At 46.1% G+C, this 26,346-nt stretch overlaps 1 protein-coding gene across 1 annotated transcript in view; it reads left to right on the plus strand.

Annotated features, from left to right (window-relative positions):
* The window catches only part of Ly6l (lymphocyte antigen 6 family member L), a 43,221-nt gene extending 26,919 nt beyond the window's left edge, over nt 1-16,302 (plus strand). Inside the window, exons 3-5 of the mRNA XM_010639240.2 lie at nt 12,879-13,352; nt 13,454-13,570; nt 15,656-16,302. Of these exons, the coding sequence (XP_010637542.1) occupies nt 13,175-13,352; nt 13,454-13,570; nt 15,656-15,882 (522 nt within the window). The 5' untranslated portion in view covers nt 12,879-13,174 and the 3' untranslated portion in view covers nt 15,883-16,302. The remainder of the gene's footprint in view (nt 1-12,878; nt 13,353-13,453; nt 13,571-15,655) is intronic.
* Nucleotides 16,303-26,346: the final 10,044 nt, after the last annotated feature.

A 26,346-nucleotide genomic window follows, 5' to 3' on the forward strand; every position in this document is an offset into this window, starting at 1 on the left:
AGAATGCCAGAATATGTTCTCTTTTTTTTAGTATAAGTATTGTTTCTCTTTTTTTCCAAGAAGGGGCTTGGACCCACAATCTTTGCACTGAACTACATCCTTACTCCTTGTTTTTACTTGTTTTTTGAGACAGGTTCTCACTTAAGTTTCTAAATTGCCCAGGTAGGATTCAAACTTCTAATCCTCCTGCCTCAGCCTCCTACAGTGCTGATACTACAGGCATGAACTACTATGTCCATGTACAGCTGATTTTCTGTTTTTTTCATAATTCAGTCTTTGGTTTGTTTGTTTTTGTTTTTTGAGACAGGGTCTCACTGTGTAGTTGAGACTGACCTGGAATTCACCATGTAGCTCAGGCTGGTCTCGAACTCACAGTGATCCTCCTGCCTCAGCCTCCCGAGTGCTGGGATTACAGGCATGTGCCACCATGCCTGGCTTAAAAAAGATTTTTAAAAGGTCTGAGGATGTAGAATTAAAAATTTGATACCAGGTCTTGATAAGTTACTAAATTGCTCAAGCTAAACTCAAATTTGTGATCTTCCTGCCTCAGCCTTCTGCAGTTTAAATGTGATGTTTCTTTGTTGATTTTCTGTGCTGGTAATAGTTTCATTGCTGAAAGTTGCATGTTGACATTCCCTATTGTCACTATTCTGCTGTCTCTCTCTCCCTGTATCTCTGATGACATTGGCTTTAGATATATGAGTGCTCCAGCACTAACTAGGTATATATAACAATGTTTCTATCTTCTTGCTGAATAGAGAACTTAATAATCTGATTGTCTCTTTTTATATATCAATTTGAAGTCTGTTTTGTCTGATATAAATAAAGCAGAACTTAAAATCAGTTTTCCTACTTGAAAGCAGTCTCTTCCAGCTTCTTACAGCTCCTCACTTGGGTTCCGCCTCCCTCCCATAACTGCTGACCTCTGCTCTGCTGCAGACAAACATCAAGGTTCTTGCTAACAGTCCTATGATGTTTCTCAGGAATCTGCCTCCCTTCAAGGCTGACCTCCTGCTGGTACTGATAGATAATTATGTTCCTGTAAATGTGGTCTTATAACATCCTAGAATTCCTTATGTCTGTTTTCTTTCAAGATTAAGCTGTTAAAATTGTAACTAAATGAATAACTGTCTTTGTCCCATTGGGCCAACCCCTTCAGCAAGTGTATAAAAAAAAACAGATCCTTTCCTTGGTTCTTCACCTAGAATTTTGGACACAGTTCAGCTGGGGCAGTGCATCTATTAAAATCCTCCAGTTTCCCAGTGGTCTCTCCTGACTCGAATACAAATTCTGCAACACAAGTGTAGTTACCTGTGGTCACTTCTGGTTTATCCATTTTCAAAGATCTTTTTTTCATCCCTCCACTCTGGGTATTTGTATGTGTGTCCTTCAAGTGAGTCTTATTTGTTTTGTTTTTGGTACCAGGGATTGAACTCCTGTCCTTGTGCTTGCAAGGCAGGCAGCAGAACCACTGAGCCAAATCCCTGGCCCTCTTGTATGATGCCAGGGATCAGAGCTAAAATCTCATGCAGATTAAGCAAGTGCTCTCTTACCCCCAAAGTGCTGTCTTTTAATATGTGATTTTATCACATTCATTATCTTGGTTCTTCCTTCCCTAACTCCGTGGTTCACATTTCAGTTTCAAACTTTTAATTTCAGGGATGCTTTCCCTTGGATCTGTAATTTAATCTTGGCTTTTAATTTATTTTTTTATATTCCTCTTCCATCCTTTCCTGAATTTAGTCAGTTCTCACCTTCCAGCTTCTTTTTCATTGTCTATTTTTGGTCTGAGGTTTTGAATTTTTTTTTCATTTTAATTTATTCTGTGCCATGAAAGTTAAAATATACCAACCACAGTTTTAGATATAGCACTCACCAATTTTTAAAACACCAAATGATCATTTGCACATATTTCTCATCTTTACATTTACATGTTTTCAGCAGTACTTGGTAAATGGTTATGTGCAGAACTGACTTGGAGAGTAGTGTTAGACATTTCTCATAAACATGTAGTACATGTGCAGTAACAACTGGAGAATATAACTTCAATGTCTGATGCAAGGGTATTTTTAACACTTCACGAAGGTTAATTCAGGTTTTACAGATTTATTCTGCTCATAGATAATTTTCTGGGAAACTTTTCATCAGCAGAAAGGTTTTATGCTCGCTTTCCCCTTTCTTCTCACAACAGTTTCGTGTGGATGTAGATGTCTCCTCACGGTGAGGTGGAGCTGCAATAACTCCGCACGGGGAACACAACCCTTACATCAGCATTTCACAGGCGGCCCCCAGAGGAGTCCAGCCGAGACCTCTAGTCACTACCACCCCCTTGCGATGGCTCGGCGGAGTGCAGGGGACGCGAAGGCCGGCTGGGTAGTGGTGGGAGGAGGCTGGTGCGCCTTCCGGGTGCCGCACACTTAAATGTGCCCTTCTTTCTGCGTGCCACCAAGCCTGCATAGCGTGCCACCCTTTCCTATCGGTCCGCTTCCCACAAAGGGCGCGTTTCCCAGACCCCTCATCCGTTGCCTGGAGCCAACTGACCTGCCAGGTCCGGGCTGCTTCCGGACCGCGCGTTGGGACTGAGGTGTGGCTTACGTTCGGAGGATCACAGCTGCCAAGCAAGGATCACTCCTGCTGGGCATCTCCTCATCTTGAGTCCCACCTCCCCCAACCCAACCGGTCCGCTTCCCACAAAGGGCGCGTTTCCCAGACCCCTCATCCGTTGCCTGGAGCCAACTGACCTGCCAGGTCCGGGCTGCTTCCGGACCGCGCGTTGGGACTGAGGTGTGGCTTACGTTCGGAGGATCACAGCTGCCAAGCAAGGATCACTCCTGCTGGGCATCTCCTCATCTTGAGTCCCACCTCCCCCAACCCAACCCCCAACCCCATGCGTTTGTTCTACGTAAGGGAACATTTTCCACCTTCGTAGGGCTATGTCGGTCCGTGTATTTGATTTCTTGCTGGAAAGAGAAATCGATTTGAAAATGGGCAGCTGAAATTATCCTAGGGTAACCCAGAATTCAGTGGTGTTTTGTTGTTGTTATTTTTTAAAGTTAATATTCTAAAGTTCTCATTGTAGTATACAGAAATAGAATTGACTTTTATAGATTGATCTTACACCCAGTGACCCTGCTAAATTCACCTATTAACTCCAATATGTTCTCTGTATTCATATTAGACTCAAATATGAGCGTTGATTTCTAGTCTTCAGAGCCTCGATTCTTTTTCCTGTCTTGACACTCAGGTTAGAAACCCCAGCACAAGCAGAAGGGGCGATCGATCATAGGTGGAGTTCTTGTTTATCCCAGACTCAGAGGAAATGTTCAACCAACCATTCATACAAATGTTCTTTGGTCCAAAAGTTGTAGTCTGTTACATAGGCAGCCTTTATCAGATTAGAAAGGTCTCTTCCATCCCTGGTGCTGTTTGTAAATTGTGAATTTTATCAAATGATATTCTGCATATTGGAATAGTACATAGTATATTTCCTTTTTGTGGGTCACTGGTGATTTTCTGATATTATTTGTAGGAAAATTTTCAAGAAATATTTGGCCTGATTTTTTTTTTCTTGTAAGCACCTCCTTATTGCTGAGTTGAAGCTGGGTGCAGGTTTGGTGAGAATCAGGCTGTTGTTGATTCACTCCTGGACTCCAGGGCTTTCACCTTGTGGACCTGAGCTTTCACTTTGTCTCACCAGATTTTCTGAGATCTGCATTAGATGGTCATTATCAACATAATAACTCTACTCCCAAACTTCAATTCACCTAAGAAGAATCAAATAGAAAAGTCTAGAACTAAGTAAAAAATCAGTTTCTGAAAATTAAAATTCAGCAGATACTTATAGTAGTGATTTGGCACAGTAGGAACCAACCTTAGCAAATTGATAGAAAATGTCCAGATTGGCACATAAAGAGAAAAAAAATATAAAGAATACAGATAAAATCATCAGAATATGTGGGACTCAGAAAATTTATAGTATGAACACTTGGAATTCAAGAAATAGCAGAGAGGTCAGGTATGATGGCACAAACCTGTAATACCAGTGCTCAAGAGGCTGAGGCAGGAGGATTGCTGAGAATTCAAGGCCAGTCTGGGCTACATAGTGAGTTCAAGACCAGCATGAACTATTTAGCAAGATCCTGTCTCAAAAAAAGAAAGAAAAAGAAAACAAAAGAAACAGAGGAGAGAAGATAGGGTTAGCAGAAATAATGACAAAAATGTGAGGAGCTTTCGGTCAACACCAACCACATACAGGACAGCAGCCCGGGCAGATCAAATGGAACTGAGAGCACTGTCACTTGCAATGCCACAGCCATCACAGCATCACAGAACCAGCATGACTCAAGTGTCCCTGGTAATGCTGGTGCAAGCAAGCCTACCTCGCTGTGTGAATCACAGGGAACACCGTGCAACCATACGACCGTAGTTGTATATGATACTACAAATGAGGAATCCCGTGCAGGAGCAAAAGACTGGGTTAAAGAACTTCAGAGGCAAGCAAGTCCTAACAAATAACTGTAATCGCTTTATCAGGAAACAAGGCTGATCTGGCAAATAAAAAAGAGCTGTAGATTTCCAGGAAGCACAGTCCTATGCAAATGACAACAGTTTATTATTCATGGAAACACCAGCTAAAATATCAATGAACAGGCCAGGGATTTAGCTCCGTGGTTCTGCTGCCTGCCTCGCAAGCTCAAGGTTCAGAGTTCGATCCCCGATATAAAATTAATAAATAAATAAAATATCAATGAATGTAAATGAAATACTCATGGCAATAGCTAAAAAGCTGTCAAAGAATGAGCCACTGAATCCAGGAGCAAATTCAGCTGAGGAAGAGTAGACCTCACTGACTACACAACCAACCAGAAGTCAGTGGGGTAGTAACTAAACCTCCGGTTTGAACTAGCTGGAATATTCTGCTTCCTAAATGTTAATAATAGTGAAATTGGAGCATTTAACCAGTCCAGTAAGAGACTTACGACAGAGTCAAATTTCTTTTTTGTTTTTCTCTTTTGGATCCTTGAACTTGGATCCTTGTGCTTGCAAGGCAGGCAGTGGAACCACTGAGCTAATCCCCTGGCCCCTAGAGTTGAGTTTCTAACACGGAATTATTTTTTTTAATTTTATTTTTTTCAGCTTTAATTGAGTTTATTGGTACATTTGAGGGATACAGTACAGTTACATTCATTGTTGGGATCTTGTACCTCTACATGACAAGTCTTGGTTCTCATTTTTTCCCCTTGTCCCTGCCCTCCCTTTACCCCCTCCTCCCCTCCCCATCTACAACCACTTTATTTCCATCTTTTCATTATCATCTCACATTTTTTTTCTTTTCCCTTTTTACCCTTCCCCTACCCATCCCACCTTCCAGGAATTATTTTTTAAGTGTTTGGATCTTTTTTTTTTTTTTGTACTGGGGATTGAACTCAGGACCTTTGCAGGGCAGGTAGTGACACCACTGAGCTAAATCCCTGGCATGTGTCCCTCTGACTAATGTTTCAGCAAGAGAAAGGGAAAATGAGGTCTGTGTGTACCTGTTTCACTGGAAAGTTGGAGGGAATTGTTTCTCATCATTTGGGATAAAGACAAATGACTATCTGGACCCACAGTTAACCATCCAGTTTCTCCAAACTGGGACAGTGATTACAAATTATTAATTTGAGCTTTCTGAAAAATATTCTGAGGAAGCGATTAAAAAGATATTTATGCTTAGCTACAGTATTCGGGTAAACTCTTTTCTGTTATCTATGATGTACATTCCACATTTTAATAAGTTAACCATAAGGAAACAGCCCCCCATTTCCAGAAAGAAAAGGAATGTTAGTAGCATCTAAGTTCCAACCAGTCCTTTTATTCTTCTACATAGGATAAAGTCAAATGTTAACCCCACCTTTTTGAGGGCTATGAAAACTAAAAAATGCATTTCAGTGAAAAAAATAAGTCACCAAACCATACCACAGACAGCAACGGAGAGAAGGGAGGAACTGATATGTGAATTAGCCAAACAGCCAAATGGCAAGTTTCCAGCAAAAAAAGAAGTCATGCAACGATTCGAGAAAGTATGGCCACTCACAGTAAAACAAGAAATTAGCAGAAAGTGTCCCTAAAGAAGTGCAGAATAGTGGACTGGGGATTTAGCTCAGTGGCACTGTGCCTGCCTCACAAGCACAAGGTCCTGAGTGTTTTGGGGGGTTTTTGTTTTGATTTAGTTTTTGGTGCCAGGGATCAAACTTGGGACCTTGAGCTTGCGAGGCAAGCAGCAGAACCACTCAGCTGAGAGGTTTAGCCTAGGTCCTGAGTTTGATCCCCGGTAACAAAACAAAACAAAAAAAAAAAGAAAAGAAGAAGAAGTGCAGGATACAGTCATGTACAAAGTCATTTCTAGAAAGCCGGATCCTAGGGCCAGGGATTTAGTTCAGTGGTTCCAGTGCCTGCCTTGCAAGCACAAGGGCCAGAGTTCGATTCCCGGTACCTCAAAAATAAATAAATTAATAAAAAACAAAAAAGAAAGCCAGATCCTGGAGGGAACTGAGGTTCCCACATCTTCAGACAACATGGAAGCCCAAACAGCAAAACCCCAGACAGAGAAAACAGAACCACACGGAGCAGGCTAGTGACCTCACTCCTAAGACCCAACAACACAGATCCTGAGGCCCAAGTATGTCCAAACTTCAACACAATTCATGTTCAAGAGATAACACAAGCATTAAAACTAGACACACTGGAATATTCTGACCCTGAATTGGAAACAGTTGTCATGAATATGCTAAAAATGTTGACAGAGAAATGGACAGCATACATTAGCAAATGGGTACAGTAAGCAGCAAAACTTTTTTTTTTTTTTTTGTACCAGTGATCAAACTCGGGTCTTGCACTTGTGAGGCAAACAGTGAAGCCACTGAGATAAATCCCCAGCCCATCAGCAAGACTCTTAAATGAGAAGGAAAGAACTGGGCGTGGTGGTACATTCTGTAATTCCAGCGCTCTGGGAGGCTGGGCTGGGGGATCACATGTTCCAGCGCATTCTGGATAATTAGAAAGAACTTGTCTCTAAGCAGTAAAGAAAAAAGGAAAAGAAAAGAGAAAAGCAAAGCCTGAGATATAGTTCAGTGTGTGGGGGGATGAATGAGAATAAGAATATGAATATGCCAGCAATTAAATATACTGTAACAGAAATGAAGAATGCCTCTGAATGGATTCTTAACTGTTAACTTGATTGGCTAGGGAACCACACAGGAGATTACTAAAGCACACTGCTGGAAATGTCTGGGTGGGTCATAGAATCTTGACCTTGGGGGCTACACTTGGGCAGGTGTACGTGGGGGTGGGTTAGCTACCACAACACCCTGGGGTTGATGAGAGGAGAAACTGAGAAGGGATGTAGAGGAACTCTCGTAATATTGGCTTAGTTTTCTGGAAGCACTGTTCTAAGAAATTAACTTTATCCATAAAAAAATACAAATATATGAGAAAGCTTTCCTGGAAGCCCCATGGCCCAAGCAGTTTCTACCATAGTTGCAGTCTGAGGCCAAGACAGTGCACCTGCAGAGCTCAGGAGGACGGTCGAGTGGCTCCTGACCGCAAGTGCACCTGCTATGCCTCGGGCCAGGTGACGGCCTGGCTCTGCTCCTCTTGGCCTTCACCAAGCCCCACCCGAGCTTTCTTTGGAGCTGGGTCAGAGCTGTGCAGAGGAAGGTCTGGCAGCTCCTCAGAAGGGTACATGTGGGCCCCCGAGGCAGAGACAGAAGTCCACCCTCTCTCCCTCTCTCATGCCTTCCCTCCCTCCTTTACTCTCACTCTTGCTTCTTGCACTTGCTCTCTCATTCAATTTTTTAAATAAATTTTATTTTGTTTTATCCCATTCCCCTCCTCCATATCCCTCCCCTCCCTATGTTCAAAAGCTTTGTTTCCATTTTTTCCTTCTATTTTTACTTTTTTCTTGTCCCTTTCTTCTTTTCTCCCTCCCTCCTCCCTTGTTCCCCTTCCCATTTGAACACTTTCTTCCCATTTCCAAATATCTATCATGCATCTCAGTCCTTATTTCCCCTTTAGGTTTCTCACCCCAGAGAAACAATGCAGTATTTAAATATGTGTGTCCAATTTATTTCACATAGGAGTATGCGCTCTAGATCCATCCATTTAGCTATAAGTGTCTGAAGCTTATCCTTCTTTATGGCAGAGTAGTACTCCATTGTATTTTTAAAAAGCATCTTTTTTATCCACTCATCAATTGATGGCATTTGGGCTGTTTCCAAGATTTAGCTATTACACATTGTGCTGCTATAAACATGGGTGAGCATATATCACTGTAGTATAATGCTTTTAATTCTTTCAGAAAGATACCAAGAAGAAGAGCTGGGCCAAATGGAACCTCTAGTTTTAGTTTGAGGAATCTCCACACTGATTTCCGCAGTGGTTGCACCAGCCCGCACTCCAATCAACAGTGGAGAAGGGTTCCTTTTTCCTTACAGTCCCACCAGCATTTGTTATTGGTTGATTTCTGGTCTCTCATTCAGTTGTATCTCTGTGCTTCACTTTGGGTAATTTCTATTGATCTATCTTAAACTTCATTAGTTTTCTTCTACTGTGAGTTTAGCCTACTGTTAAGCCCATTAAGGAAGTTCTTAATTTTAGGTATTAATTAGTTCCAAATGAGCACGTATTCTGATATCTTTCATTTCTCTGCTGGAATTCTCCATCTTTCATCATTTTGTACAGATTGTGCTCCATTCTGGTCAATATAGAGCCAAGAGGGAGCTGGCCAGTAGTATTTTAAAGCACTTGTCTGCTAATCCCAGTATCTGGGTTATCTGTGTGTCTGTTTCCACTGAATAGATTTTCTTCTGACTGAAAATAACACTTTCCTGTATTTATTATAATTTTTTTGTAATGTTTCAGGAATTACATACCAAACAATCAAGAAATGTCCTTTTCTCCTCTCCTCAGACAGAGCGCCTGCTGTGGGATAGCACTGTGCACCTGTCCCCAGGTTCAGTTCCCATCCGATCACTGTGAGGCAAGCACCTGCCCTTCCCCTGGGACTCACAGCACCACTGTGCAGGGCACTGGAAGGCCCTGAGGACATCTGTGTGCAGTTCCGTGCTCTCATGGTCACAACCAGAAGGCAGGTTTCGCGCTGCTTCCACGGGCCAACCAGAAGTGAAAGCCTTTCTCCTTTCTAAAAAATCTATGATTTTGGCCCTTGTTTTCATTCACTTGATTCGTCTGTGGATTCCATTTCCTTAGTTTGCCAGAAATTTGTCTAATTTTGGTTTTTAAGAAACAGGCCTGGCGCTTGTGATTGTGTCTGCTTCCTGTTCTATCACTATTCATCCCATGGCTTCCTGGTGTGTTTACACCATGGTTTCCATGTGTTTGTCACTTTCAGACTCCCAGTCATATTCCCATGGCTACCTTCCGCGCGGATCTGAGGAACATCTCCCTCCTACTTACCAAGCTGCCTATGAAAATTAATTTGAACTACTCAAAATCTTTGACCTCCCATATTTGCCTATGCAAGCACAGGGGCTATTCCCTTCAGGGACCGCTCTTGCTGACTTTCATGGGCAGGTTCTTAATTTTATCCCTTTCTAATTTCCAACAGAATCCTCCTTCAACTACAGTGCATCAAGATCCTGGTTTTCCATATTTCGATATACATGACCACATCATTTGTGTTTTCCTTATGTCTCCTTCCCTGGGTCAGAGAGTGCTATTAGCATGGGCAATGCGCCAGTGTGAAAATGGGCACGATCTGGACACTGAGCACAAGCGGAAAGTACTGGATGGTCCAGTTCAAGGTTCCCCCCCTGGTGCACCGTATGCCTGAGTTTACAGAATGAATGAGGGGGACTGAGTGCCTGAGGAAGATATCTCAACCATGGCGATGTCACTGGACTTGGAATTAAAACTAGAACACAGTCACATCAGCTGTCAGCCTCCAACATGAGAACGCCAGGTCATCTGCTCAGGATAGGAGGAACAGGGTCTGTGCTCGAAGCCCCGCTGCTGCCTGGGCCCTGCACCAGCCGAGAGTGAGCTGACCAGAGTCACCTGACTGAAGCAAGACTGGGCAAGCCCTCCTCCTGCAAGGCCAAGAACTGGAGTCTGGAGGAGGCTAAGTCACCAAGTCCTTACAGTCAAAGACCTAAAGAACCACAAAAACTAAGAACCAGACACTCAAAGCCCGGAAAGTAAGGGGAAGAAGACAAATAAGGAATGATCAGAGAAGAACCAGAAGAGGCAGTCCAAAAGCCTGCCAAGGCCCCACACATGTGCCTGGGGCAAGTGATTAGTCTCTGAGCTTCCCATCAGCCAAGGTGAAAAGAAAACAGAGACATTTGTACAAACTTAGCAAGAACACTGGGATCTTTCATGTTAAAATTCAGCTTAGCACCTCACAGCAAGAACCCAGTGAGAGAGATCATGGAGCCGACCTCAAGATACGTCAGAGGCCACCTCTGGACATCAGGCCAAGATCCACTTCCCCAGAGAAATCCCACAGATTGTTTCTGTCCATATCTCTGCTAGAGTTAGGAGTCTGGTGGAAGCTGAGTCACATACCTATGATATGCATCCTGATGTCCAGCTCCCTGGTGGTGGGGGCCACCCTAAAATAAGGGAGAAGAGCTTTCTTCAATGCATGGCTTCCAAGTTTCCCTGACTGAGATCTACAGATAAAATAGCCTCAAGAAAAAATATATAACCTTGAAACATGTAACATATATAAACATTTATACCTGCATGATGTATATTTTTTCAAGACAGGTCTCCTTATGTAGTTTAGACTGACCTTGAACTCACTATGGAGCCCAGGCTGGCCTGGAATTCACAGTGATCCTCCTGCCTCATCCTCCCAAGTGCTGGGATTACAGGCGTGCACCACCACACCTGGCCGTGCATGACATATTTATAACATTAACACTGATTACAACATAGGAATATAAATACTATATTTTAAAAGATAAAACATTCAGTATATATCAAATAAGCACATTTATAACAAATATATATTGCATATTCAAACATATACACACAAATATATTTGCATGCATATCTCAAAACACATGCATATGTTGAAATTAAAATTTTCATAACATAATACATATCCCAATTGTGTGTAATGTATTTTGACAATATTTGCTGTCCTATTCCTTCCCTTTCAAAAACACACACCAGAGGCTGTTTTTAGCAGGTGGCATCCTACCCTGGCAGCCTTCAGACAATAGGGTCGGGGATTTAACTCAGTGGCTCTGCTGCCTGCCTCACAAGGACCAGATCAGAATTTGATCCCCAATACCAAAAAGGAAAAAAAAAATACAATAGAGGGTCAAGTCAAGGGGAAGCTTTGGCCCTCCACCTGTCACTTAAGTGACCCTGAAACGGCTTCCAGGACACTCTGCCATCAGTCCCAGGTCCCATATGAACAGATTTCCTCCTGAACTCCATCCCTCTGTGCAGACTCCTTTATCACATCCCCCTCCACTGCTCTCCCTGGTTTTGACTTAATGAGTTGCACACTCAAATCTATTGCAGCAAAAATGCCAAATGCATATATGCACAACATAAGATACCCACGAGTACATAAGAAACATAAGTACACATTTTCAGTTCTATCCCCTCAAAGCCCACCCCACCCAGAGGCTCAATGGCCAAAAGGGTGGGAGTACTGTGGGACAAAAGAACGAGAGGGAGCCGCAGCTAGACAGGTGGGGTCCAAAGGCACAGCCACCCTGGGCCCACACTAGGCAGCATGGGGAGTAGGTGGACAACTGTGGGGTGAGAGGCTCACTGAGTCCACATGGGGAAGCCAGGCTCCTGGGCACTTTCCAGCTACCTTAGAGGTAATGGTTATCCTTTCATTGTCTAGGGCTCAGCTGCTGTAAGACTCCTGAAGAAAGGTATCGGGGCTGTGTTCACCAAAGCAAATCCCAGGTCTCTACCCCACCATCTTACAATGTTCAAACTGTGAGGGTAAAGATTTGAGTGCAGAGAGGAGAAAGAAAGAATGAACCGGAGACCTAGTGTGAAAGCTGTGAGGCCTCTGACCCCAGATGGATGCATCTGGCAGCTGAGGGAGATGAGCTGAGGAGACAGGGTCCAGGGAGACGCTCACAGGAGATACTGGGTTGGTGACCCCCAGGTGAAGGCAGCATTCCATTGCTGGGTTAGGGACAGCAGACATGCTGGTCCCCTGGTGAAGTTGGTCCCATGATGAGGTAGTAGAGGTTCACAGAGGGCTGTGGGCACCTCCAAAGGAAAGAAAGCCCACCCAGGACACCCCTTGGCTGTGGGAGGTAGCTTCTACCTCAAATCCTCACAGGCTGCGACCTCCAGGCCTGCTGGTTCCAATAACCCAGAGAGAATTTGGTTCAGCTTACTTGCCTCCAAATAATAAGAACAAGAATGAGAATAAAATAATAATAAAATTAAAAATAAAGTAATAGAAAATAATAATACAAGGGAAGGATTTGTAGATAAGTGGGGAGGAGGCCTATGGTAATGGTAGCAGGGAGTGCTGTGTTCCACACTACATGGGGGGAGACTAGAAGCCCAAACCCTGGGGGACCTCGAGGCATTAAACACACTGACAACCAGGCTGAGTCCCATCACAGGGACAGTCAGCTGGCCAGGAGACTGACCTGGGGCAAAGGACTTGAGTTTCAAAGGCCCAACTCAGGTCCCTCAGACTCAGTTCCCCAAGGGGACAGCCCTTCTGCATGGCCCAGAAACCTACTGGAGTCCCTGAAGCAGTGTCCTACTCCCATCCAAACTGGAAGCCTGCTGTCCCCATCCCCAGCCTCAGGGTCATCTGAGGGGGTCCTGATTTTAGGTGCTTACCATGTCCTCCTCTCTCTTTCCTTCTCCTCCCTTGACAGGCTCTTTCTCCCGCTTCCCTGCCCTACATGTTGCTGACTGCTCAAACCACCATGTCTCCAACAGACCCCTTTCTTAGCCCTCTTAGATGTCCCCTCCAGCCTCTGACCACTTCTGCCACACCTGAGGGAAGGTAGCCCTTTATCTTCATCCTCCCATAGCCTTAGGGGCATTTTGTCCTTCCCTGAGCCATCCTGGCCCTGATCCAAGAACCAGTCTGGGCATTGAGTCCCATGGCATGTACCAGTGGGGGATGGGGAGGAGACCTCAGGGCAGAGGGAGGGTTGGCTGAGAGGTCATGGCAACCCAGCTGTTCTTCCTTAGTGAGGAGGCTCAGTCAGGTCCCAGGGCCTCGGAAAGGCACCGACCAGGGAGGACACAGGGAAGGGGACACACAGAGGGGCTCATGCTGGTGCTGGTACTGTGGGTGCCCCTGGCATTGGTAGAGCTCCAGGGAGACAAGATGACAATGTCAGGTAAGACCTGGGCCCTGGGGAAGGAATAGGGCTGGGGTGGAAGCCCAGAGAAGGATGGGGGTATTGGGACCAAGGCTCCCATACCTACTGTGTCCCCACAGCCTCAAACCTGAGTTGCTTCCAATGCTTCAAGGTCAGCAGCACAAGCCAGTGCCAGCCTGCCGTGTGCCGAGCCACTGATCAAGTCTGTGTCTCCCACAAGGTGGTCGTCCGCAACAGTGAGTCTTGCCCCGGGCTGAGGGGGTGGTTGTGGCTCTTCATGTTCTCTGTGCTATTTGGAGAAGAAGCTCTTGTGTAACACCTCCCCCCCACCAAAATGTCACCAGGACAGAAGCTCTGCTGTCAGTGAATTCACAAAAGAGGGAGGCAAAAGGAGAGTTAGCTAGGCAACAGATGCTGTCCCTAGACAGGAGATTGTGCCATCCTGCCACACAAGACCCACACATCCCAAGGCTGCCCCTCATGGGCATACCACGGGGTTTAAAAAGCAATAAGACCTGATTCTAAGAATAAGCCATAGAGAGGATTATGAAAGAATCTATGAACACATTTCTTAGCCCCACAGAAACAGTCATTTATAAAAGTGTCCTGAGAGCCCCAAGAAGACCCACTCTGAGCTCATGTGAGTTGCTGGAAATTGCTGGATGGTTCTAGCTCCCTGGGGTCTGGCCAGCCTGGTAGAGCTGCCTTCCCTCTCCTAGAGGCCCAGTCACAGCACAATTCTTTTTAACACAACTCCACTAGTGGACCTCAGGTTGGCGCCCACCCTGATTTCCTAGGAATGATGCTTCAAAGCACAACTTGCATACTTGGGCTTCCTGTAGATCAGTCTCTAAAGTGGAGGTGCAGGTGTGAGATGCCTTTCCCAGAGGAGCAGGCTTCTGACATATATGCTCTACATGATGTCCCAAGTGGCACCTCCAACTGCTGTCACAGCTGACATAGAACCCGATTGTTCTTTTCTGCCAGCAGTTTAAAGCAATAGTCAAAAAACAAAAAGCTGGGTGTGGTGGTGCACACCTGTAATCCCAGCACTCGGGAGGCTGAGGCAGGAGGATTGTCGAGAGTTCGAGGTCAACCTGGGCTACATAGTGAGTTCAAGGCCAGCTTGGACAACATAGCGAGACCCTGTCTCAAAAAATAAATAAATAATGAACAAACAAACAAACAAATAAATAAAGCAATAGTCAAGGTAGGATTTTTCCCAAGGGAGGAGGCAAAAGGACTGCTAGATGTGCTGTTTCTCCCAGTGTGAAACCCGCTGTCCCTTCAGCGACTGCTCCAGCCCCCAAGGTCTCCTTTTCTTCCTATTAGAATGAAGGAATTTCACACATGAACTAAATTTTGTTTTCACACCCAGCTTTGTTTTCTTTTGCACTGTGTCCTCAATCCAGACTCCCCCCAAGTTTCTAATTCACAGTTTCTCTTGTCCTGGAAGGTAACATAATAGGAGCACTCAGTGTAGGAAGTGGGCTCTCTTCCAGGGCCACCTGTTCAGGAAGCTCCCTGGCCTTTGAGATCTGCACTGCGAGCACTGTGGGGCACAGCCTGGGGGACTGCTGCTCAGTCAGGGATTCAAAGGAGGCCAGTGCTCCATGCTTGCTAGAGGCTCCCTCATTACCGTAAATCCTGTGCCACTGTGCAGTGTTCTTTTTAGCCTGTGATATACTTATTATACAGTACAATACACTGCAGTGTAATAAAGCATAGCATAATACATCATAATGCAATATAATGTGATACAACAGAGTAGACTGCAATGTATTATAATAGGACATAATATAATTGCTCATGCTATATAACAGAATACATTGCAAATTACTATAATATAATGCAATATAATACAACATATGATGCAACATGATACAGCAAACTATAACACAATTAAAGAGGTAGATTCCACCTAAAATGACCCATTCTCGAGTCAGGTTAGGATGATGGTTTCATGATTGTTGGAAATACATCTCTCTGGAAGTCCCTGCTGCAACTTTGGACAAACAGCCCCATTGGGCATCCCACAGGTTCTCTGTGGCTACCAGTTCTTTTCCATTCTGCCCTCTTCACTCCATTTCCCCTGACTCCCACCCCCTGGGCAGGAGGTGGCCCAGGCATTGCTTGGCTGCAAGGAAGAGCCCCCACTCTTTGCTGTGCCTTTGGAGGTGACCTTGGGCAGTCCCACTTGTGAACAAGCAGCACAAGGAAGTCTTCAGTGCCCTTTGTAGGGCCAGATCCACTGAAAAGCCCCCACCTCTTCCCATTACCTGGGGCTCTGGGGGGACACCTACTATCTCCTATCTTCACAGATTTAAGGATGGAAGTTCAGATCAGCAAACGCTGTGCCCCCAGATGTCCCAGTTCCAACAGCTGGTATGAGTGGATGCCCAACCTTGGGATACAAGCAAGGATTGGAAGGCACTGCTGCTCCAAGAATCTCTGCAACAAGGCACCCACCAGGCAGAAGGGGCCCTGGGTCAGGCCAGGGGGGCTCCTGACACTGGTGGGCCTGGGCTTCCTCTGGACTCTGTTGTGAGCATCCTCACCCAGCACCCCACTCAACCATTGGCACATCCTGTTGTCCATCTCCAGCTACAACCCTCTGTCCCTTCCAGGACCCCCTGGGGGATGCTTCCTGCATGAAGTGCCAGGGAGGGCACCTTGGCCTCCACCCTGGACCCCATCATGCCCCTGTCTGACACTTTCACTCAAGAAGACAGAAAAGCAGGCTCTGCTCCTAATAAAGAAGAAGGTGGCCTTTCTGGTTTGTGGGACGGGCTCATTGTAAAAGGTTCATGCCCTGAGCAGGCTGCTGGAACAGGAAGGACCTGCTAAGTCTAGACTGTAGCTCCGCCTTCTCCATTTCAGCCACCAATGTCCAAGGAGCCCAAGCAGAGGAACACTGTGATATCCCCACCATGTGCCCCTCACTCCTCAGAGACAATAAACTCTCACTGCCCCATGGCCTGGCTCCTGCTCCTTCTCTGTCCCCTCCCCAGACTCATCGCTCCCCTAGTTCCGTACAGCCAGCCTCTGTAGGTGTTGCAGCCTGAACCTCTTCAGAACCACGTAGCTGCCCACAACCAAGCAAGGACTGGACTGTCCCTGCTGGAGGGGCCTAGCACACTCACAGGATGTTTGAGGCTCAGATAAGGAGGGGAGGCTCGGGGGTTCAGAAGAGGATCGGGGAGGGGCCAGGCAGGGGTCCCACATGACATGGTCGCTGTTTGCTGAAAGAAGTGAGGCCTAGTGGATGTGAGCCACAGGTCTGGCCTGGGAGGAATAAGCAGGAGGGTGACCAAGTGAGGGCACAGGTGAGAACCAGGGAGGGACTAGGGGACTGATGTGGCCCTCAGGGCTGCCAGACTGAGCAGGCACCACTGGGCATAGGGATGGGCTTGTCCAAGAGGGCTAGAGGGGTGGTAAGAACAAGGCCCTTGATAAGGAGGGACTGGCCTGTGGCTGGGCAGCTTCCCTCTCCCCAGTTCCCCTACCTGTGCTCTATGGTCTGCAACCCTGCCCCCTCCATCACCTGCCCCCGTGATCCCTGTTCAGCCCCACTGTTCAGCTGTCATTTCCCCCATGGATGAAGGTGGGCCCAGAAACTCCTCAGTGGGTCTGAATGAGGCTGTGCTGTGCCCGCCCCCCATTCCCAGGAGGCTGCCCAGAATCCCAGGATTCCTTGCTGGAATCCAGAAGCCCCTCCCCTCGACTTGTGGTTATGAATTTTCACTCCAGGTTTCACCATCAACCCCACCTCCGCACACTGCAGCACAGTGGCCCTAGAGTGTGGAGGGTGGGGGCTTCTGGAATCTCTGGGTCTCAGGGGACAAGAATGCTGAGGGACCAGTCTAGTTGTGGTGGAGTAGATTGTTAGGAATGTGTAAATATAACCCAGATGCTGTGCTGGGTCAAGATCTCCCATAGCCTCTGCACCTGTCACTCTGTGCCTTTTGGAGCTAGGGACCTTGATCCTGCCTTTGGCCCCTCAGAGCAACATTCTGGCTGAAATCAGAAAAGGCTGAAACAGTGGATGAAAAAGGGTGCATGAAGGGCAGATGAAGATGGGTGAGGACCCAGTGGCCATGACTGAGAAAGGAGCTCTAGGGTAGTGAGCACACGCTAACGAGGACTGGACTAGGGGCCTGAGAAGCCAAAGGGACATCCAGGGACATGTGAAAGGACACAGCCTGCCCTTCAATGGGGCTGCTGATTCTCCCCCGGCCATTCAACTTCCTGAGTGCCTCAGACCTATAGAAATTCCCAGGATGGTTCGAATCGCTCCTGGGCCAGGACCCTTTCCCATTACCTGGGGACTGGAGCCATATGTAGCCCCCATCAGGCTGCACCTATCCTGTTTCTGAACCCAGCAAGACAGAGCAGGTCAGGGCAGAAGGACTATGCAAATATTCCAGCAGGTGGCTCAGCTTACCTAGGCACAGGCCAAAAGAGCAGATGGCTGTAAGATCACTTACTTTGGCTGGCAGAACCCTATTTTTCTTTATCATAAGTACAGGGTTGGGGCACATCTCAATGGAGAGCACTTGCTTAGCATGCATGAGGTGCTAGGCTCAATCCTCACACAGAATAACCAAAATTTACCTTACCAAACAGAATTTACCCGGTAATTACATAAACTCCATTCTGTGATATACAGTTCCATGGGTTTTGAAGAATGCACTGTGTCTTGAACCACTGTTACTCTACCCTACAGAACTGTTTCACTGCTTTAGAAAATCTTGAGCTCCACCTGCTCACTCTCCTCCCTCAACAGCCCTTGGCAACTATCTGCTTGACTTTGCCCTTTCCAGAATGAAACAGTTGGAGTAACACAATCTAAAGCCTGTTCAGACTGGTTTGTTTCACTTAGTGATATGCATTTAAGGCTCCCAGCTTTTTCTTTCTCCCTCTCCTCTTCTCCTCCCCTTCTCCCCTCCTCCTCCTCCTCCTTCTTCCTCTCCCCACCCCCTCTTTTCTTTTTTTTGTTGGTACTGAAACTTCATACAGAACCTTTGTACTGAACATCCATTCAGGGCTTTCACACAGAGTTACAGCCCCCTGCCCTCCTCCTCTTTTTAATTTTAAAGCAGGGTCTCACTAAGTCACTAAGTTGCCCAGACTCAGCTCAAACTTACATCCTCCAGTCTCAGGTTCAGAGTGTGGGGATTACAGGCATGTGTCATCATGCCCAGATACATATTTTTGTCATTGTTGTTCTAAATGAAAGCAGTGCTATTCCTCTTCCCATTGTCCTGAGAGAGGCAGAGAATCACATAACAAAAACCCAGGTCTCCCAAAGGGCAAGGTCCCAAATTTGATACCTGATACCAAAACAAAACAAAACAAAACCCAGGTAATCTCTGATGTCCTAGGTGAGAGCATAATCTGTTGGATTCCTAGCCTGATCTTCAGTCACCTTTCCCCTACCTCACCCTTACTGAGGGTTCCTGAATAGATGCTATATCTCATGCATGTAATTCGGATCAGAGTGGATTCTGGGGCACCCATGTGTGTTCAGAGCCCCTGAGATACATAGCTCCTGTCAATCATTCCTGTCATTCATACCTAGGGATTCAGGGATGGCTGGGCTAAAGTGCACATCCTTTAAAATCCCAAAGCCTGATTTATCTGGGGCTGTTGCTGAGTGCTGTATTTTGTGTGCAGTGTTTTTGCTTTCCTGTCACCCTAGCCCCACCTTTTTGTTTGTGCCATATATTTCTTGCCTTGTATACTTCCCATCATCTTCAATAAATGTAGCTGCTGAGGGCCAGGGATTTAGCTCAGTGGTTCTTCCGCCTACCTCGCAAGCACAAGGTCCCAAGTTCGATCCCTGGTATCAATCAGTCAATCAATCAATCAGTAAATAAATAAATAAATGTAGCTGCTTTATACTTGACATCAAGTTTGAGCTTGTGATTCCTTGCTCCTTGCACATAAGAGCTCAGCTTATACCTGTTAAATTCATCATGTAGTAACAAAGATATGGAATAATTCTCATAATTTTGGTGACTTTTTATAAATCTGAAATCATTTCAAAATAGTTAAATATAAATATCTCAGCAGAATAATGCCCTTAATTTTTTGTTTTTTTTGTTTTGTTTTGTTTTTTGAGACAGGGTCTTACCATGTAGTTGAGACTGACCTAGAACTATGTAGCCCAGGCTGGTCTCGAACTCACAGCGATCCTCCTGCCTCAGCCTCCCAAGTGCTGAGATTTCAGGAGTGCACCACCACGCCCAGCTAATTCTCTTCTGATATAAATGTGTGAGGACATGAATTTCTGTCAACTACCAACTGCAGCCCAAACAAAACTAGGATGTTCCTCACCTAAAAAACAAATCGAGAAACATGTTTTCATTTGAATTGTCTTTTTGAATCACATCTGTGTAGGAAGATTGTGCTTATATTGTTATTAATTTTTTACTTAAAGTTAGAAAAGGTAGTAAGAATACTGTGGAAGAAAGGAAGAAGGCAACTTTTGAGAAGTGATAAAATCTGGACACTTTGAACACAGGTGACATATTAGGAGATCCTGCCCAAGCTTCCTTTGAGTAGCTGGGCTCAAGGGCATGAGTGTTGAGTTTTCCAGAGTGAGAGCCTGAGAGACTCATAGAACTAGCTTGTTCATGAACTTGAAAAAACAAACTGTTCTCCAGCATTCTCAGCCCCGGGCCTACTCTCCAAGGGGCTCAGGGATGTGAGTTCCTCCCTGAGCCACTGTGAGGCCTGAGTCAAGAACCAAATCTGGTCCCATGCTCCCACAGCCTCGAGTTGGGTGACCAGCCTCTCAGGGTCTGTTCCACCAAGAAAAGGAAGCCTCAGGGTTGAGATGAAGGATGATGGGAGGCAGAGTGAGACCAGTGGCCACAATTTAAGGATCGGGGAGCCATCCCCAGCCACTGCTATCCTACTTCAAGGCCCAGCCAGGTCTGAGGGAAAGTGAGGTGGGGGCCAGGTGAGGGTCCCTGTCCCAAGGACCCAGGTGAGACAAAGGAGCCCAAGAGCCAGGAGGGCACATGCAAATGGCACAGAGGCAGGGGCTCTGGGTGCGTCTCCTCCCCTGTGCCCCCAGGTCCATGTCGCACCATAACAGAAGAGGGGTTTTCCACCACAGTGGTCGGCCCTGGTGTCAGGAGAAAGGGAGAGCTAGGGAGTTGGGTGGGACTGAGGCCTCTAGCTTGCAGGGTGGAGCCACCCTACCCACTGATGCCCTCCTGAGGGCCACCTGGGCCAATGGGCTGTGCACATTTCACCTGCAGCCTCTTGGGGGCGCTGGTGAGGACTCTGTCCCAGGAACTGAGATAGGTGTTACTCAGGGAGCTGCGATCCCTCCAACAGACTATGCTGTCCCAGACTATGCTGCCTGCATTCACACCACCAGCTCAACCTAACCCCCTGCCCTCTGCAGTGCCAGGACAGTTGTACTTTGCCTGGCAGTTGGTCAGCAATGGCAAGTCCTGGCCAGGGCCCCAGCTGGTCCTGGGGAGGACATAGCTCTGAGCCAGGCCCCCTGTGTTAGTTACTTTTCTCTCATTGCTGAGACAAAGACGAAAGGGAAGAGATTTGTTTGGCTTACAGTTCATAGAGGTTTCAGTTCATAATTGGCAAGCTCTGAAACTGGGATGGCAAACAAGCGTCACAGAAGAGAAACAACATGGCATGCACAAGGTAGCAAAGGTAAAAGAGGAATTTAACAGCGTCTCCCTGCCCCTTTTATCTTATTCAGACTGCTTAGGGAGGGTAGCACTCACACCCTTAATTCTAGTGCCCTTGAGCCTAGCATTGCATCATGAATCAATTCCAGCTTCTCACACTCTAGATCAAGCCTATGACCACACAAGGCTTGGAGAGGACATCCAGACTTAAACCATAACACCACCTAGTATCTGCTGCCTGGCTTTATATAAGGCTGGAGCTGCAAGTGCCCAACTGGTCAGCCTCCGTCCTGGCAGACTCAGCTACCTCTTTTCTACCTTGTCTTTGAAGCCCCATTCTTTATGGTGCTGCTTATGGAACCAGTTGTACAACAGAGGGAGCTGAAGTGTGGCCTATGACAGTTTAGGGAGAACCCACAAGCCTGGAACCCATGGTCAGCAGTGGATAGGGAGATACCCAGGAGACCTCAGAGACCCCAGAACTCTCCCTTCCTGTTGGGACCAATAGAAAGAGAATTTGTTTCATTCTCTTCAATTCTGTGGAAAGACTCTGGAGTCCTTGACCTTCCAGTCCCCAGGACTTGGGGCCCCATCCCATGCTGACTCCACCCTCCCAAGCCTGGCAACTCTGAGCAGTGGTTCAGCCCTGTCATATGGACCTAACTCCCAAAGCTCCTCCTAGAGAAAAAGTCTTGCTGTCTCAAGTAGGGACACCAGAGGGCAACCTCTTCCAGGAGACTGCCTTAGTGGGCCATGAGTTTGGAGGCCGGAGAAAACCAGTAAATCACCTTCAACACCTTCAACATTCCTGGCAGAGGGCTTAAAGTGACTCTATCATGGTTCTCTAATGCAGCAAGTTCAAAAATGCAAACGGAAAAATGACTCTGATGTCGTTCAATTGAAGGGGCAGGTGGCAGTGTCCAAGGATGTATGACAGCAGGAGGGAGCTATCTGCACCATGATATCAGAGGAATGGCCAAATCCACAAGCCAGAGGAATTCAAAGGAACTAAACAATGCCTTCCTGCCAGCAGTCCCACTGCAGGAACAGGTGACAAGCACTGAAGGTCGTCTCTGTCATGAAGCATGAGTTATGACACTGCAATTTAACCAACTTGTAGCAAACATTGTTTAAATCACTGCCACAGCTCTATAGTATAACAAAGGATTCTAAATGAAAAAAATAGGCTTGGGCCAAGTATTTAGCTTAGCAGCATAGCACGTGCCTTGCAAGCTCGAGGTCCTGAGTTAGATCCCTATACGAGGGGGTTAAAAAAAAGGCTCATGCCAACAGTGACCCAAAAGTGAGAAAAGCGCTTGGAGAGGATAATTTGAACTCATCAGTTAATGTAACATCTTTAAAACTGATTTAATGAAGGGTACTGCATTTGGCCATTGAAAACTTATGAGCAGAAATAATACCTCCATCAACACATAAAATATATTGACATAACCACTGAGGCTGGAGATAAAGAGAAGCAGAGTTACAGCCCCAAGCTGGTCCTACAGTGTGCCACCAGATGCACCACCCTGTTCTCTCGGGGACTTCTCATTTGCAGAATAGAGAAGACAGCAGAATCTCCCACATGCCCAAGAGTCAGGCTGCAATAGACACAGTGAGGGTCAGTGATATCAGAAGGGGTTGTTCCACGCTAAAACATTCCTGTTCCCACCAAAATTTTCATCACCCTTGGGCAACAGTTAAGAGAAACCTAACACTCTATCCCTTCTCCTCGCCAGGGAAGAAAATATTTTAGCTTCTGGATTTCCCAACCAAGGGCAGGCAACAGAGGCCTGAAAACTGACCCCAAACTTTCTGCCACAGCTCTAAGCCCATGCTTCCAACGACTCTCCTTAATTGCAGATATAGTCAGTCCTCATTGCCCACTGTAGTCACCTTCAATAATGACACTCTTAACACTGTCAGCCAATGCTGAGCTGCAGCTGCAAGGGGACTAACAGGGTTTGGGTCTCTCGAGTCTCTGGCTACATTTCCCTTAATGGATCAACACATGACTTGTTTCCTGTGTGCTTTGTGTAAAGATACCTCATAGACTAGTCACTGACCTATATGCTCCTGGTGCTGTTTACTGTTTAACTCTCAGGAATGATAAGAACCAGCCACCCACTTCGTCTAGCATGACCTTCAAAGGAACACAGCACATGGCAAAGCAGTGAGCAGGCATTGACCGTCAACTCCAACATACAAGGAGTCCCAGGATGGGTCTGGCATCCACATTCCAGACTAGTTGGAAGGAAACTATTGCATCTGGGTAGCCGGTACCGATAGCAGTTACTCAGTCCTCCTTGGTCCTCTTTATTCTCTGATTTTCTAGAAAACTTACCTCTTTTAAGATTCGTTAAGGTTTTCATCTAAAATGTTCCCTCCAAGTCTCATTTAGGGAAGGCGAATGGATCATGAGGTGCTATGCTCATCAGTGGCTGAACGTGTCATTAGGAGGTAGGGCCTGGCTGGAGATCCGAGGTCACTTAGGGATGACCTGGAAAGGTATATTCTTGTCCCTGGCTCGTCTCTTCTCAGTCTGCTTCTGGTGCCACAGGGTGAAAGCACCTTTTTCTCTGCCATCCTCTCTGCATTGGAGCTAGCTGTCATAGACCAAACCTGTGAGCCAAAATAAACCTCTCCTTCTTTAAATTGTAAGTGTTGGGTATTTTGGCCAAATGACAGGAAATAACTTCACTTGAGCCCCATCCTTTGTGACTACAGAAGCCTCAAACAGAGGTGAGGTGTTAGCTGCAGTCTTAGCTTCTCCTGAGACCACCTGTCACCTTGGAACAATATGCCAGCACCAGACTTACCTTTTCCCCCTACTGATATCTGGGTCTCCACAGATGGACACCAGCATCCCCGGGTTACCCAGAGCAAACCCAGGCTTATTTCAAGAATAAGGGTGGGCAAAGCTTTGCTGAAAACACCAGAAGTGGGCCTTGGTTATGAAGGGAATGAAAGTGTGGGAGGAGTACAGCACTGGGGTGAACAGTGGCCCCCAAGTTCTCATCCATCCAGAACCTCAAAACATGGCCTTATTTGGGCAAGTCTTAACAGGTGCCATTGAGGTAAAAATAAAGGTGAGCCCATACCTTATGCTCCTGGTGGACTTGAGATCCAGTGCCAGGTATGTTTATAGGAGGCCACATGATGATGAAGGCAGAGGCTGGAGTGACAATGCCGCGAGGATACCTGGGACCACTGAAGCCAGAGGGGACCAGAAGGATCCTCCCAGAGACTTAGTAGGAATGTGGCCCTGCCAACACCTTGACCTCAGACTTCTGGCTTCCAAAAAATAAAGTTCTATTGTTCTAAGCCACTGGTGATTTGTTATGGTGGCCCCAGGAGATGGGAGCAATAGGTATTACTTTTCCATCTTCTTGCCACTTTCTGAAGCAGTTCTGGAGTCCTCTTTCATGAGCAGTGCCTTTACTTAAGCCATCGTGACTATCTCCATGTCCTAAATCAATTAAAAACATTTGCCTTCCATTGTCATTTTGACTTTGAGGAATAACCGAAAGTCACATGGTGCCAGGTCCAGTGAATAAGGTGGAGAAGGACATGCATTTATGAGGCTGCCTTTCTACTGGTTGGCACTTGGCAGCAACATCCACATTTTTTATCAAACATCATAAAGATATGAAAAAGAACTTCCAGAACTGCTTCAAAAAGTGGCCAAGAACAATGTGATAAGTGTGTTTGAATGGAGGGAGAGTATTTTGAGGGATAGTTACTAGAAATGTGTCTTTTATCGTAATGAATTGATTCAAATGGAATCCTCCAGTATATATTTGATTCTCTTTTATATATGTCCCAGTTCTATGTAACCTTTGAGGACTTGTCCACTCATTTTCCTGCTGCGCGTACGCATCCACACTGTCTGATGCACTGTGACACCATCATTGCAGCTGCTGTACGTGATTCCATTTCATGGCCACAACACAACTTATTAACATATTCTCCCATGGCTGGTCACTTTGACTGCTTTAAGACTTGCCCTTGTGAACAGTGCAGCTATAAACAGTCACATGCATCTCCTGGTAGACATATGTGAGACGTTTTGACAGGTAAATATTAAACTCACAAGTGCTGCTTCTCATGTGGCTGTACAGCAGACCTCCTGAGAAGCACAAGATGCCAGCAGAACGCTGTGTTCAACAAATGGCACTGTCAGACTCCTGAATGTTTGCTACTCCAGTGGGGACAGCTTATATTTATAATTGTTGTTTCCCTGGTAACTGGTGAACTCGGCCGTCTCCCTTTGGTGTGCATGGTTTGTAGATCACCTGTGTGTGCCTTTTGCCATTTTTACTAGATTGCTCACACTCTTCTTCCTTGTGTGAATATTATGAACCCTTCTATTTGTCATATGAATCCTTTGTCAGTTGTGTTTCTTTCAGGTCTCTTTTCCTAGTTTGTACTGTATCTTTTGTTTTCTTTAAGATGTGCTTCAACAATTGAAAGCTTTGGATTCTGTGATTGTCATATTTATCACTCTTTTTATGATTTATTCTATTTGTGTTCTATTTAGGAAATCCTTCTCTCTCCAAATCACACAGATATTCCATTTTGTTTTCTATTAAAATCCCTTCGGTTTTGCTCTTGACATTTATTTACATCCTTAATCCTGGAGTTGATTTTGATGGATGGTGGTGTGTTCTCAGTCCCTAAACAGTCTTTCCCTCTACTAGAATTTTTGGTCATTTGGGATAAACATTAAGTTTGAGATAGGCTCCCTGAAGGCCTTAGGGGTAGACCTCCTGTTGTCCCAAAATACTAACATGGACTGGCAGGAATGAGAGCCAGCAGGAAGGTCGACATAGTCTTATGAGTTAATGGGACATCTGCCCTCTGCTCCTAAGACCAAGTGAAAGGAAATCTGGGGCAGAGCTCATTCTGCAGCCTGGGGAGGCAGGTAAGACCCAGGTCCAGCACACACAGCTCCAAGTGTCACTAGGGAAGGCAGGGGCCTGTTCAGGGCCAAGGAAGAAGCAGGTGGCAAGGCCCCAACCTGTCTCAGAACCCTCAGCCACACTACAAGGCAGGTGTTACTAAGGACTCTCCTAGCCCCATTCCACCTCCACAGAGTAGAAATGGAGTGCTCAGCTTAAACAGTGGCTTTCCCAGGAGGATCTGTAAGAAAGGCAAGGGATATGCAGCCACAGTAACCATGGTGATTGCTAGATGAAACACCAGGGGACATTTACCAAAGAATTTTTTTGTTAGCTTTTAATCCACCTTCCCAGCCATGCCCTCAGATTGATCAACTCTGCCTTTTGAGGCCAAGCCTAGATTGAGACCACAAGCCAGGACACCAGAGGACTTACGTACATCTT

Source organism: Fukomys damarensis, unplaced genomic scaffold (assembly GCF_012274545.1).
Source record: "Fukomys damarensis isolate Sample0158 unplaced genomic scaffold, DMR_v1.0_HiC HiC_scaffold_5, whole genome shotgun sequence".
In the NCBI taxonomy this organism is placed as follows: Eukaryota; Metazoa; Chordata; class Mammalia; order Rodentia; family Bathyergidae; genus Fukomys; species Fukomys damarensis.